The 14,292-nt window shown below is 39.4% G+C and overlaps 1 protein-coding gene across 1 annotated transcript in view; it reads left to right on the top strand.

The window, feature by feature from the left end:
* LOC140225792 (proton-coupled zinc antiporter SLC30A1-like) overlaps window positions 1–14,292 on the top strand; it is a 35,179-nt gene that overhangs the window by 13,243 nt on the left and 7,644 nt on the right. The window contains exons 2-7 of the mRNA XM_072305720.1: window positions 8,276–8,472; window positions 9,063–9,285; window positions 9,798–10,066; window positions 10,514–10,773; window positions 12,087–12,198; window positions 12,879–12,989. Coding sequence (XP_072161821.1) covers window positions 8,296–8,472; window positions 9,063–9,285; window positions 9,798–10,066; window positions 10,514–10,773; window positions 12,087–12,198; window positions 12,879–12,989 — 1,152 coding nt within the window. The 5' untranslated portion in view covers window positions 8,276–8,295. The remainder of the gene's footprint in view (window positions 1–8,275; window positions 8,473–9,062; window positions 9,286–9,797; window positions 10,067–10,513; window positions 10,774–12,086; window positions 12,199–12,878; window positions 12,990–14,292) is intronic.

Below are 14,292 nucleotides of genomic sequence, written 5' to 3'. Positions count from 1 at the left end.
GACGAATTAAACATGAAAATTTGCAGTTTTAGTAAAAAAATTTCATGTCCGACCTCTCCGATTGACTCGACCCACTGTGCGGCAGTCGGCAGTGTGTGTTTCCTTCTCAGCGAGTGTGCTGAAAATGTGGCATTCTCCAGTCTTTATTGAACGCGCATGCTGAAAAAATCCGAGAATATATTCTTATCCGATTGAAAGCTCATTGAAAATTCGGACACTCGCACTTCTTTGCGTAATAACTTCCAATTATGATTCATGTTTTAAATGTGTCTGCATTTAAATGACCCAAGGTTTCTCGGATACCTATGTCGCGCAGTGGAACGAGCTAGGAGAAGAGGCCGGACTTGAGATTTTTGGCCATATTTTCAAATTTTGATGTTTATTTCGTCACAACTTCAATTTCAAGGGGTGTTCCTGAAAGGCAATTTCACGAAAGATGTGAAGAATGTAACCACTCTCAAACTTTTTTGATTCATATTTTCGAAAAAATCAGCTCTCAAGTTTCCAGATTTTGTCCGATTTTGCAAAATTTGCATAATTTCCTACAAAACTAAATAACATGATGGAACCAATTCGGCGACATTCGAATGCTCATACGGCGCTTTTCCTTAGCACGGCAGAATAGCTATACTGCCGTGCTATGGATAAACGCCGTATGAACCTTCAGGCGTTGCCAAAATTCCTCTGTTAAAAAACGAATTTCCTAGTAAACTTACGAATATTTTCCCTCCAATTTTTCAGATAATTTTGTTCGCAATTTCACCTAAAGTTCCTGAAGTTTTCAAGGAAAATTGTTCATAACTTTCCTTGAAAATGAACATTTTACCGAAGGAAATTTGGCAACTCTCGAATGCTCATACGGCGTTCTTCCTTAGCACGGCAGTATGAGCCGCGATTAAAATTTTTAAAATTCCTAGAGTCACCGCCGGGTCTAGGGATCAGCGGAAGCGGGAGCTTCATCTCATCGTCGACAGCACAATGACGTCACAATCGTTGCACCTTCAGTCGGTCACTTCCTTCAGATTGAATCTCGGTCCTGGAATCGAGATCCACAACCGCAGCCGTGTTGCCATTTTTACGGGAAACATGGGAATTTTCAAAACGTCATTACTCACTTTAACGTGTATGAGGTGATCTAATTTTAAGGAGAAACTAGGCAACGGTAAGCCACGCTTTCTGCTTCGGAGAGCAATCATTCTCATCCACGATCGCTAAATACCTGCCTCGGGAAGTGAGCATATTCCGCGCGTGGAAGTCGCTCGCGATCCTCTGGTCACCGTAACAGCGCGGAAGGATAATGCACCGCGATGGTGCTTCTCTATGCAACCTGCTCCGAATGCAGCGAAATTCAATACTCGCAAAGATGGAATGGAAATGTTGCATGTGTGAGGAATTTGCGATTTGAATGTTGATTCTTATGTAAAAGTTCGCGAGAAACACGATGGTACCACTGGTTTTCTCTAAAATCAACTCCCAAGCTCAAAAATAGCTCTCAAGTTGAGGGCGTGATGGAGGGGATATTTCACGCTATCCTGTGAGTCCACCTCTACATCAAGACAAACTCTCCATGCAAAAGATAGGGAGCAAATACATTAGCAGGGTTGCCGTGTTTTCAGTTTTTGAGTCCCCAAATGAAGTGGCAACCCTGCTAATGTATTTGCTCCCTATCTTTGCATGGAGAGTTCGTCTTGATGTAGAGGTGGACTCTCAGGATAGCGTGGGATATCCCCTCCATTTTGGCCTCAACTTGAGAGATTTTTTTGATTTCAGCGAAAACCAGTGGCACCATCGTGCTTCTCGCGAACTTTTACGTAAGAATCAACAGTCAAATCGCAAATTTCTCACACATGCAACATCTCCATTGTGTAAGAATCGTAACGACTCGTCTGTTTCTGTTCCATCAAAAAGCTCGTGAGTTCAAAGCTCAGGTCTGGTTTCAAGTGAGCTGATGCTCTCAATGCACATTCAGGAGCTGTCTGGCCAGCAGGCTGATTATTATAATCGATAGATAAAGCTGTAACAAAAAAGACATAGGGAGTATGGAGCGATCCTATCGGTTGATATGGGTGGTCCTGGTCCCTATAGACTAAGGGAGAAAATTATGGACTCACTACAGGGTCCTCCGCTGGTTGCCGTTCGTTAATCTATCCATCTGCATTTGTCCATTGCAACCACCCGCCTCAACCGATAGGATCTTTCCATTTTCATTTTGTCTTCTTTGTCTGTAGCCTTTTCTATCGATTTCGATAATCGGCCCGCAGAGGGCTATAGGGTGTGCTTCAGCACGTATCTCCTTGAACCTGAATTTTCTTTAAAATCTTTGAATCAGTTTCGACAATTCATATTTCATTTCGGTTAATTTTCCTGTACCAAATTAAAAAGGCAATAAAACATGAAGATTCGTAATACCGCAATTAAAGATACACGCTTCGAATTTAAGCGTTAAGGTACGATGGTTCTAAAATGGCTAATTTTTATTGACTTGGAGTAAAATTCTTCGGCATACGGCTGTGGAAATACATCCCTTCTTACAAGGCATCACGATGATTCGTCTCCACAAAAAATAGGGACTCTCTTACGTTGCAGGCTTTCGCATTAAGCATTATGGTTGGTGTGTACCTAACTGAAAGCTTGTTAAAGCCATAGAGCTTCTGTTGTATTTTGTATTCTTAGTAGTAACAAATTATTGTGATCCTTCACGAAGATCATCGCCAGAGCTCTCTTGAACGTCCCTTACGATGTAACCCATGTAACCCTTGTTTCGATCAAGCTAAAGTTTCATTTTCCTTAAATTTGGCTCCTGGGTTGCCGAGGAAACACATATTTTGCACACGCACCTCATCTCGAAACGTGCCCGCTTTTACCGCGCTGCATTATTAACTCGTCGTCCTATTTTTTCTCTCTTTGTAAACGCAAACGCTGGGAACAAAATCAAGACAGCGCTCGAGTTAGTGAACTTAGATTTTCAACAACCATTCCTCCCCCCTGCAACCCTTATAAATTTGATCATCCACCGAAGAAGCGAGGGGCTTCGCGTTTACCCATCTTGAAAAATTGCCCGTGCAAGGCCTTGCACTGAAAAAAAAATCTCGGTGTATTTACTAAGAAAAGGGTAAAATTACCAAGAATTCAGGGTTCTATTTGATCCCAATTTTTCTTGGTAAAATTACCATTTATGGAATTGGTAATTTTACCGAGAAATCTCGGTACAATTATTGAACTTTCACTGTAATTTTACTGGACCTTGGTAAAAACGCCAATATTTTTTTATCGACTGTGGTAGAATTACCAAGATAAAATGGTAAAGTTACCAGGAATTGATTACCAATAAAAGTCGTATTCTTACCTGAAAAAAACAGTAAAAATACCGGTTTTTAGGTAAGCTTACCAGTCTGTCTTGGTAAAGTTACCAATTATTGGTAAAAAAAGTGAGATGGTAAAGGTACCAACGGACCTTGGTAAAAACCCCGAGAATTTTTTTTCAGTGTGTCTCCACGGGCCGTTCCACGAGATTTGTCCCAGGGAAAAATCCCACTTACGAAGTTGGGATTAAAATAATAATTGCACTCAATTGACAATTAGACACATTATTTTAACTAAACAAACATGAGCGATAGAGTAATCAACAAAATATCGCACAAAGTACCAAATCAAGTACCAAATAATATGGTCCTTTTACTCTTAGGACCCACTGAGAGAAGAAGAAGAAGAAGTGTAAACGAATTGTGCGATATTTTGTTGATTACTCTATTGTTCATGTTTGTTTAGTTAAAATAATGTGTCTAATTTTCAATTGAGTGCAATTATTATTTTAATCCCGGTTAAATACTCGACTTTAACTATAAGTTATCTTCCCGCGCAAACTAGTCGCAGGACCGTATGAGCCTTGTCCCGTGGAGACGGTGACCGGGAAAAATCCCAGAAGTTTCATTGCTGCGATTCGAACTTGGGACAAATCCCATGAAAACGTCCCGTGGAGACAAGGCCCAAGGTGCGGAAATTCGTTTGCACAACGGGCGGGTCAAAATTTGAAGTTGAAAAAAATTTGCAAAAACGTTCATGAGAGTGAATCGTGACAATGATCTGACCTGAGTCCAAAGCGAGTATTACTTCACTCGTTTCTTTCGAAATATTAAGTCTTATAAGTACTACCGCACCAAGCTCCGAATTAACCGTAGATCGATTTACATTTCTGTCTGGGCTTTTTTGCCGACGCTTCGATGAAAAAAAAAATACAAATATGTTTGAGATGTGCGCTCGAATTTCTCTGAAGTGGCCATGAAACGACTTTGCCGCATTCGTCGTTCTTAGATCAGAGAAGGTAGAGGCCGCAGCACACATTTTAGGACAGCAAAATGATTGTGTCTTTAAAGAATCAAAGCATTGATCGGATAATTGACAATGAAGATGCTGCATTTGCGAGGGATTTGCGATTTGAATGTTGATTCTTATGTAAAAGTTTGCGAGAAACACGATGGTACCACTGGTTCTCTCTGAAATCGACTCCCAAGCTCAAAAATAGCTCTCAAGTTGAGGGCGTAATGGAGGGGATATTTCACGCTATCCTGTGAGTCCACCTCTACATCAAGACAAACTCTCCATGCAAAAGATAGGGAGCAAATACAGTAGCAGGGTTGCCACTTTATTTGGGGACTCCAAAACTGAAAACTCGGCATCACTGCTAATGTATTTGCTCCCTATCTTTGCATGGAGGGTTTGTTTTGATGTAGAGGTGGACTCTCAGGGTAGAGTGGAATATCCCCTCCATTTTGGCCTCACTTTGAGAGCTTTTTTTGAGCTTGGGAGATGATTTCAGAGAAAACCAGTGGCCCCATCGCGTTTCTCGCGAACTTTTACATGAGAACCAGTAGTCAAATCGCAAATCCCTCACACGTGCAACATCTACATTCTTCAACAAAAATCAGTAATATCTCACTTCATCGGCACATCAGGCAATGCTGGAATTGATTTACGGTGTATTAGAAACAGGTAAAGCTCCCCAAATTAGTTTCGAGTGCGACGAACACTATACTTCCGTTTTAACTCCGGGATGCAACTTTTCGGGCTCTATGGATGCCTGTGTTGCATACGCACGAAAGTGAAGGCGTTTCGACTGTCCAGGCACTCGCCACTTTACCCGCGGCCCGCGGTGCTACACCGATGGCGGGCTTTGTAACTGCTAGGATCGAGAATCTAATCTAATCTGATCTCGTAATCTAGGCGCAAGTAAGCAGATTCCACTACAGTGGACAAAACATCTAGCATTATGATTTTCCCGATTCTATCAGGATTTGAGGAAAAATCGGTCGTAAAATCAGGATTTGAAAAAAGCGCTTGTTTTTATTCCTTAGGACTTTATTCTAGATTTCTGCCTTTGCACGAGAGGTTTTGTACGCTTATACAGAAATGTTTATTTTTCTTTGCAAAAAATCAAGATTTGGAAAAATTATGAAATCAGGACTTAGCAGTTAAAAATCAGGATTTCATCAGGATATCCCAAAATGAAAAAAAAAACCAGACACCCTGAAAAAACCTAACAACAACAAAATGAACTGCCGGCCTCTGAGAATGCGTTTGTCATTCTTCGGCCGATTTTAGTCGTATCTCGCGGAAAATTTGTGACGAAGCGCGAGGGGCCGGCTATAAGCAAAACTCTATCTAAACAGGACACCGTGCGTTATCACCGAGAGAGCCAAAAAAAGTCAACACGTCCATTTCGTAACGACGGTCAATCGCGTAAGTTTCAAGATCGAGGGCAGTCTGTTTAAATTGGAAAGGGGTTATTGCGATCTACCCGGCCCCGTTTCGATCCACTTTCCGTGGGGTCATGGAGAAAAAAATACTTCCTCTACCCTAGGGGAGCGAGAAAGTAAAAAGGAGGTGTTTGCATCTTGAGGATTGTTTACCTTGTGACGTAGTATGTCGGTACAACCTGGTCAGCGAAATCCGGAATTCGGAGTATGAAAAACGGACCATAACGTCCGATTTTTTGCTTAAATCAACTCATGACATAATTTCAAACACTTATTATAGAATTACTTTTTTTCCATAAACTACACCATTTCCAAGAAAATCGATGATAAAAGTCGCCGTAGCTACCGACTTACGCCATCAAAAAATTTCAAGATGCCAGGGCCGGATTTACCTACTTGCCGCCCTTTTCTCATTAGTTTTGAAACATCAAGAAAAACCATCAAATGAACGTGTCAGCGGGGGAGGGGTGCATAAGACGCGTTTACTCGTGTTAGACACATTTTTTGCGAAAGCCCTGTCAACATTACTAGCAAAAGTTCACGGAACTTTGTGCGAAAGTTAAGTTTCGTAAACCTATCTCTGTGTGGACAAGGCTCTTCATTCATAAAAAATGAACGAAAAAATTATGAAAGAACAAACATAAATGTGGATCAATGATTTTAACTTCCGCCGCCGCGCCGCGCTGACCGCACCGTGTTTGGCGCAATGCGTGAAGTATTCCGACAGTCTTGTAGGCGCTGTGAGTTTCACGCCGACCGCTGCTGAACGCACTGTGTTTGACGCAATGCGTGAAGTATTCGTGCAGTCTTGTAGGCGCTAATATGTGTTACATGCCGATCGCCGCGCCGAGGGCTTCTCCTTTTCATCTCAAGTCCTCGTCATCATTTCTTTCTAAGTCGCGCCAATCTAGGCCAAATTGTGTGTTTTAACTATTTGGTTTCTCTCTTAACTTGAATAATTAAAGGTGCTGTCTCTTGTATCTCTGGAAGACGGCATAAATACAAATTATTATACTCTTGGGAAATGAGAGATTTTTTCGCCTTCTCTCGTTTGTAATTTTTCTTTCTAAATCCGATTTTTTTTTAATACCTACATTTAAGAAAATTGCAAAATTGGCCGCCCCCTATAGATTTGCCGCCATGGGCCGCGGCCCATGTGGCCACCCCCTTAATCCGGCCCTGCAAGATGCCCGAAACTCCAACACCTTTTTTTCTCTATGCCGTGGGGTATTTATCAGTGGCGTGGCGTACTTTGCGATATGTATATCGATTGATCTGCCATTTAAATCTATGGAAAAGGATCAATAAACCGGGTGTTCGGAATGAACGCCTTGATAGTCGATTATTTACCACAGTTTAAAATGGGGAGATATCCATTTATCCACTGGTATCAATATCCTCTAATGCATTCCGTGCTGACCTCTGATGCATTCCGTGCTGACCTCTGAGGCATCTCAACAGTGGTCGCTTTAGCGCAAAATGCAGTCCATTTGTCGTTATAAATCATTGCATTCAAAGGATGGAAATGTAAAAAACCGTTCGCAGTTTGTGCCTTTGCCGGTGGAGACAAAAACGCGACGCGTTGCTAATATCGTGGCGCATAGAAGCACCTACTCTCCTTGCGGAGTATTCGTGTTGCGTGCACATGGAAATGAAGGCGCACTATGGCTCTCTTCGCCCGCGTGGTTTCAACACACGCTTGCGCGCCATTTTAAGGGAATTTATACTGGAAGTAAAGGAACAGAAATCGTAATATCGGACGAAGTGCGTTAAAATTGGTTTCCTTTTTTATTTTTAGCCAAAAATGCCGTATGTTCGGGTGCGCAATTTAGGCGACTGTCACAGAATTATTAAGTGACAACTTCAAATTTACGAAAGTATCCGAACGCGATAAAAGGTGAAAAACATAGCTTTCGGTCTGTTGAATTGAACAGTAAATTTTTAAGTTCAGATATTCGTGGACTCGATTTTGGATTTTCCCAAGAGGTTTTTTTTTTTTTTTTATGTAAGTAGTCAGCTTTATGTTCTTCTAGACGCAGCGGTTCCGTTTTTGCTAAAACAAGTATAGGTGAAACCAAAGGAATAGAAAAATACCATCGATATCCCGATGTTTATTCCCTCTCGGTATGGATTCACCGTAAAATTTCCCATCTCTGTGGAACCGAGTTGGTTGGCTATCGTTCAGCTTGTGCCAACCAGTGTCTGACTACTTTTCAGTCATGCGGCGACACTCAGGTCATATTAATGTTTCTCAACGCATGTAACCACAGAAATCGCTAAAACCGCAATTTAAACCGCGTATTTGCGATTGTAACTAGAACAGCGAGGCTTCCAGACTCCAGAGCAACCGATTCGTAACGTAAAACTGAATGCCACTTACCCCCGAAAATTGGCGTATAGCCCCAATAGTGGGGAAAAATCTCGAAATCAATCTCATGAAACCACCCCTTCCCTGCGATAGTATGTTTTCAATTACCTTCGTAAAAAGCCATTTTTCAATGTATTTTATTTTTTTGTTCCAGGTTGTGAAACCGGGCTCGAAATGGGACGATACTCGGGGAAAAAATGCCGTCTGATTTCGATGCTGTGGCTGACAACGGTTTTCTTTCTGGTGGAAATCGTTGTAGGGTACCTCACAAATTCTATGTCTCTTGTGGCAGATAGTTTTCACATGCTGAGTGATGTTGCTGCGCTTGTCGTGGCATTTTTGTCGGTGAAGGTATGTGCTTTCTCAGTTTTTACTTTTATGAACTTTGCTATTTTCATTATATATCCTTCAACGTCGGTTTTGTCTTAAGCTTAACAGATAAGCTCCAGCTACTATTTATTAAAATTTTGATGACAAAATCACTTGAAAAAATGATAACTAGGCAATCAGTATGTTTTGAAGGTATGTAGTTTAAAAAATGTGTAATGTTTTTGTAACAGAGATTTATATAAGCTGGAAAATAATCAAATCCCAATTTCATTCCCGCATTAAAAATTTTTTGGACATTAGAGCAAGTTAAATTATCATCTCTGAAGTACAAAATGTTAAAGTAAGGAAAGTTTTGAAGGTTAGTAACATGTGAACTAATTTGAGAAAGTTCAGAAGGCCAGTTTATTAAGAGTTTACATACTAAAAACCATAAATTCTGAGGAAAGTTTACAGTATGTAGTCAGTTCTCTCCACTTATAGAACATTGCAACCTAAAAAGCATTGCATGGGGAAGAAGAATCTGGATTGTTTTCAATGTTTTTCAAATAACTGTATTGTTTTTTAATAATTTTCTAATCACAAATCTACTACTGTTTTATGCTGTGTTCTAGATGTCTCCAAAAAAATGGTCAAAAAATACTTTCGGTTGGGCTCGTGCTGAAGTTCTTGGAGCTTTAGTTAATGCAGTATTTTTGGTGGCACTCTGTTTCTCTATCACCGTTGAGGCATGTAAACGATTTATTGAAATTGAAGACATTCATGAGCCGGAGCTCATCATAATTGTTGGTTTTCTTGGGCTGTTAGTCAATGCCATCGGACTCCTTCTTTTCCACCGTGAGTGAATCTTTATCTTTCAGACCTAATAATATCATTATCATCTCTTTTAGAAATACAATTTTTTTTAATTTTTAAAAGTCCAAACCAAAGTTAGGTAAAGCATTGCTCATATAGAAAGGTAATATTTTCAAGGTATAAGCTCTGATGATGATGTATCAGTCCTAATGATGGCATCAACGATTGCTTGGATAATCTCATAATCTGTTCAGAATAGTGAAATTGTAATTTTGCCATTGATTATAAATCGCAACATTTTGAAAATTATCTGGGGGCTATCTATGAATAATTTTAGACCTTTTTTCCCCTACAAACTAGGTCCTTTCTCCCCTCTCTCACTCCGGGGAAGAGTTTTGGTGAGGTAGTACTAGACCTCCCTCCCTCATAGGTACCTAACATAATTTATGGATAACCCTTAGGAGGAGAGAAACAGTATATTTTAGCAGAGTTTTGTCTTATAAGTAGGTATGTTGAATGTGTAACACTAATTCTTGATTTTTGAACTTCTGTAGAACATGGAGGAGGCCATGGCCATTCTCATGGAGGACTATCGAGAAGCCATACGAGGCTCACTCAGTTAGTCTCAGTTGGTGCATCGACAGATGACAATGAAAATGACTCAAGTTTCCGACCTCCGCACTCTCACAGTCACCACCAGCACAGCGAAAAAGAAGAGAAGTATGCTGCTTCATCCTCATCTGAGTCGATGAATATGCGAGGCGTGTTTCTCCATGTACTCGCTGATGCTTTGGGCTCCGTCATTGTTATTATTTCTGCAACTGTAAGTCTAAATATCTAACCTTCTTAAAAATATGAGTTATCGAATCATCAAATACTGCTGTGAGCATATCGCACCCTTCACAAAATTTGCTCTTTTCCTTTGAGCCATAGGGAAAGAAAAAGTATGGACATTCTCTTAATTCTCTTCATAATAATTTTGACCCATCATTTTTTAATAGAAAGAAATTAAGCTGATTTTCTCTGTAACCAGAAGGCCTCTCAAAAACTGAAGCTCTACCATAAGTGGACTCTGTCGTTAATAGAGCCAGCGATTTCCTATAATTGTAGTTTATAGGTGTTGCATTCTGGGTTTTTTTCGTGTGTGTGGCTTTTTTGCCTAATGGAAATATTTACTCAAAAATGAATCGTCATCAACAGTGGAGAAACCACACCTCATCACTTCAATTCTTCTTTCTCCTGCAACTCACTGTTTCCATTCACATTTTAGGTTGTTTGGTGGACAGACTGGAAGTACAAGTACTACATAGATCCTGCTCTAAGTGTTGTAATGGTGCTACTGATCCTCCAATCAGTTTGGCCTCTCCTTCAAGAATCAGCGTTAATCTTACTTCAAACTGTTCCTACTCATATCCAAGTTGATGCTATCGAAAGACGTTTACTTGACAATGTGGATGGTGTTCTAGCTGTTCATGAGTTTCATGTGTGGCAACTAGCTGGAGACCGAATCATAGCCTCTGCTCATATCAGGTACATAACTTCTTCCCTTGTAATTTATTTCATTCATATGTTGGCGAAGATATAGAAAATAATTTTTTTCTCAACTCATTGAAAGTTTTTCAACTCTCCTATTAAGGAAGATTTTGAAGAGACAATCCTAGTTCCGTAGAAAGATGCAAGGCCTTGACTGCTGTGCTGAGGAAAAACACTGTATGAACATTCGAAAGTTGCCAAATTTCCTCTGATAGAATATTTATTTTGGAGAAGAGTTATGGATATTTTCTTTTGAAATCGTCAGATAATTTAAATCTGATTGCAAATGAAATTCTATGGAAAATTCAAAGAAAAATAACCACAGATTCCCCTGAAAATTCGTATTTTATCAAAGGGAATTTGGCAACATCTAAAGGCTCCTACAGCGTTTTCCTTTAATAGGGGTGTAAAGTACTGCACAAAAAATTATGGCAAATATTTTGAATGATTAGAGGAAGAGAAGTTATCAAAAGAAGAAAAATAACTTTGATTATAATTGGTAAGAAAAATGGACGTATTTCTATCAAACAGAACGAAGCGCCATAGGAGAGGAAGGGAGAGGGGGGCTTTGATTGGCGGGTGTTGCGGAAGGCGATGCTCGTTCTGTCCTATACTCTCAATGCTTTTTCATGGCGTTTAGTTCTGTTTGACAGAACGCGCTATCCGGGATTCTAAAATCCTCAAATGGAACTCAATTTAGCGCCAGTTCCGTTTAACAGAAATACGTCCAGATGTAAAAGTAATTGAATAGAGGACTTACATTTTAAATTTTGAGGCCTTTTTACCTACCTCCACAAAAAATTCCAAAAACTATCAGGAGGTATAAGAACATATCGTCTAAAAATCGCCCTAACTCAGCTTTTTGACCAAATAAACTCAGCAAGAGTGCTTATTAAATGTTCTTTAAGCTCTTTCACCGAGCATTTCTTTCGCTTTATTTGAGCGCTTTTACAAGAGTTGGTGCAAAGACCTTTGGGACACCCTCTGCAATTAATGATTCCGGTCGAAGACCCTAATCTTCAATAACAAAGTGTGAATGAAGTGAGAGGGAGTTGCGCCCCCTTTGATTCACAGGAAAGCCGAGGGATAGAAGAAGAAGAAAGGAGGACAAAAAATGAAGGAATACTGCTATTTTTTAAGTGAGCAACTTCCCAAGTTTACTGGATCCGCTTCTGATTTCAGTCGATCTGACTTCGAAGTTTCAAAACCTCTCGCAACTCTCTTTATTCCATCCAGTCACCATCATATTTTATTATAATTTAGCTTCTCGAAAGTTCTGTTGATTTATTTCAGTTCTACTGTTTCTTTAGGTGTCGAAACTTATCTGAGTATATGAAATTAGCCGAGAAAGTAAAGGAGTTCTTCCACAATGAGGGAATTCATTCAACCACAATACAGCCTGAATTTGTAGAAATCGGTCCTGTAAGTACCTTAGTTTTTGCTAGAAAAAGAACAAATGGAATTCGAATTACTTTAACACTAAAAACCAAAGGATTTTTCAGATTTAATTGTTTTGACTCTGAAATACCTTGAAAGTAAGCTATCAATCAATTAAACAACAATTCATCAAGCAGTTGAATCAAAAATCTACCGAGTTCAGATCCAAAAAAGTACAGTACTTTCCTTATACATACATATTTCTAAAGAATTTTTTGTATGAAAGAAAAAAATTGCAGGAGTCTGAAGAATGGAAACAGGATTTAGCTGTATATGAAGTACCGCATTTGGATCTAGTGTAACAGGGAAGCACCAAGTCGTATTTGGGGGGAAAACTGAGGTGAGAGTAGTTTTGAAATAGCTATTTTGACTATCTTGTCGTAAATTATCTCATGTCAAAAGTTCGAAGTCAAGAAAAATATTTTAAAATTATTTTTAGGGTGGATTCCTGTTGGGATATGTTGTGTGGAACAGGACGGGTGCTTTGAAAATCGTTGGCATTTATTATTTAATGTTTTGTGAGTTTTAAGTTTATTGTCTCGATTTTATACCATTCATGTTATTTTTCACCTCAATTTTGTAACTCATAGTGCGTCACCTCGTTCTTTTCCGTTTTTTTGGTTCGGTTGTAATCATTCTAATATAATTTTGGTTACTGTTGCCAGTTCTCTGAGGATACAGTTCATTCAGAAGCTCCAACTGAGGATTGTGTCCTGGACTGTCCAAAAACTGATAAACCATGCACTCTATCAACTTGCTGTGGGCCCTCAAAGCAGGTATTTGAATTTTTCTGTCTTTTCTGCTTTTATAAGTTCCTATCAGTTTTCTTGTATAATTGATGCCTTCAATTGTTTTCTTTTGTTTGTTTATGTTTTTTCTCCCCTCTTTTTTCACAGTTTCTTCTTAACCTGATCCTTTTGTCTGTAATGAATACATTTCATAGTTTTGTTAATGAAATGTACACAAATATTTTTCAGCGTATCTAGGATGTGGAAAGCTGGAATAAGAATGACATGCACTTATCGTATGCCATGGGTCAGATTGAAAACTTTCACAAAGCCTCTCTCTGTTTCTTCATCCATATTTTATTCATGGTATCTCAGTCTTTTTCCATGCATATGTGTGAAATACCTTGAACGCATACAGTTTTGGCAATGGAATAGTGTCAAGAACTCACACTCAAAGAGATTGGATGCATGAAAATAAGTATTTGTGTTGCGCAATAACAACTTTAATCCCCTCTGAAATTATTGAATTTAGGATGTTTGGAATCGAAAACATTTCCAACATTTTCTCCAGCATTTGTAGTGCTGTCAGTGTAATAGTGGCATAAGTTTCTAATGTTTCAACTACATATTTCTACTGTACAAAGAGTATATGGTGGTTCTTGCTCTTATATCTTTACAACTTTTTGATACAATTCTTTCGAGAATTTTGAGGTTCCAGAAATTAAAATCCTTCCCACCACTTCCCTCATTAAACCAACCGTACTATGTTCCTTTTGTATTTTTCAGCAACTTCGATTGAGAATTTCCTCCCTGTCGTGCATGAAACCCGTTTCTAGTGCTTCATCCCTACCTAATATCAACTACTCCATTTGATTGTTCCCTCCTCCTTCTATTTTCCATCCTATCGATTCGTAAGCTTGCATATGCAAATTGATCCTCTTAATTGATTTCTTTTAAGTCTCAAAACATTGTACATCCTTGGATTTATTGGCCTCCAAAGTTGTATTCGCACCTAGACCAGTGGCGTGGCGTGCTTTGCGATATATCGATTGATCTTCCATTTAAATCTATGGAAAAGGATCGATTATCAAGGTGTCCGCCTGCAAACACCTTGATAATCGATACTTTACTACAGCTTCAAATGGAGAAATATTGATAATCGATCATTCCTGCCACGCCACTGACCTAGACCCCTCATCTTTCCTTCTCCACACAGTAATAATAACTCCATTTCCATTCCTCAGCAAATTATGTTCTCCTCTTTGATTGAGGCTGTTCCAACACAACTCAATGTATCAATGCTGAGAGGAGCTATGTATGAATTAACTAAATCAAAAGAAATTACGTAGAT

This window comes from Bemisia tabaci, unplaced genomic scaffold (assembly GCF_918797505.1).
Source record: "Bemisia tabaci unplaced genomic scaffold, PGI_BMITA_v3".
Classification (NCBI taxonomy): domain Eukaryota; kingdom Metazoa; phylum Arthropoda; class Insecta; order Hemiptera; family Aleyrodidae; genus Bemisia; species Bemisia tabaci.
Note: the sequence above shows the minus strand (reverse complement) of the source record. Positions and strands in the feature narration are given on the sequence as shown.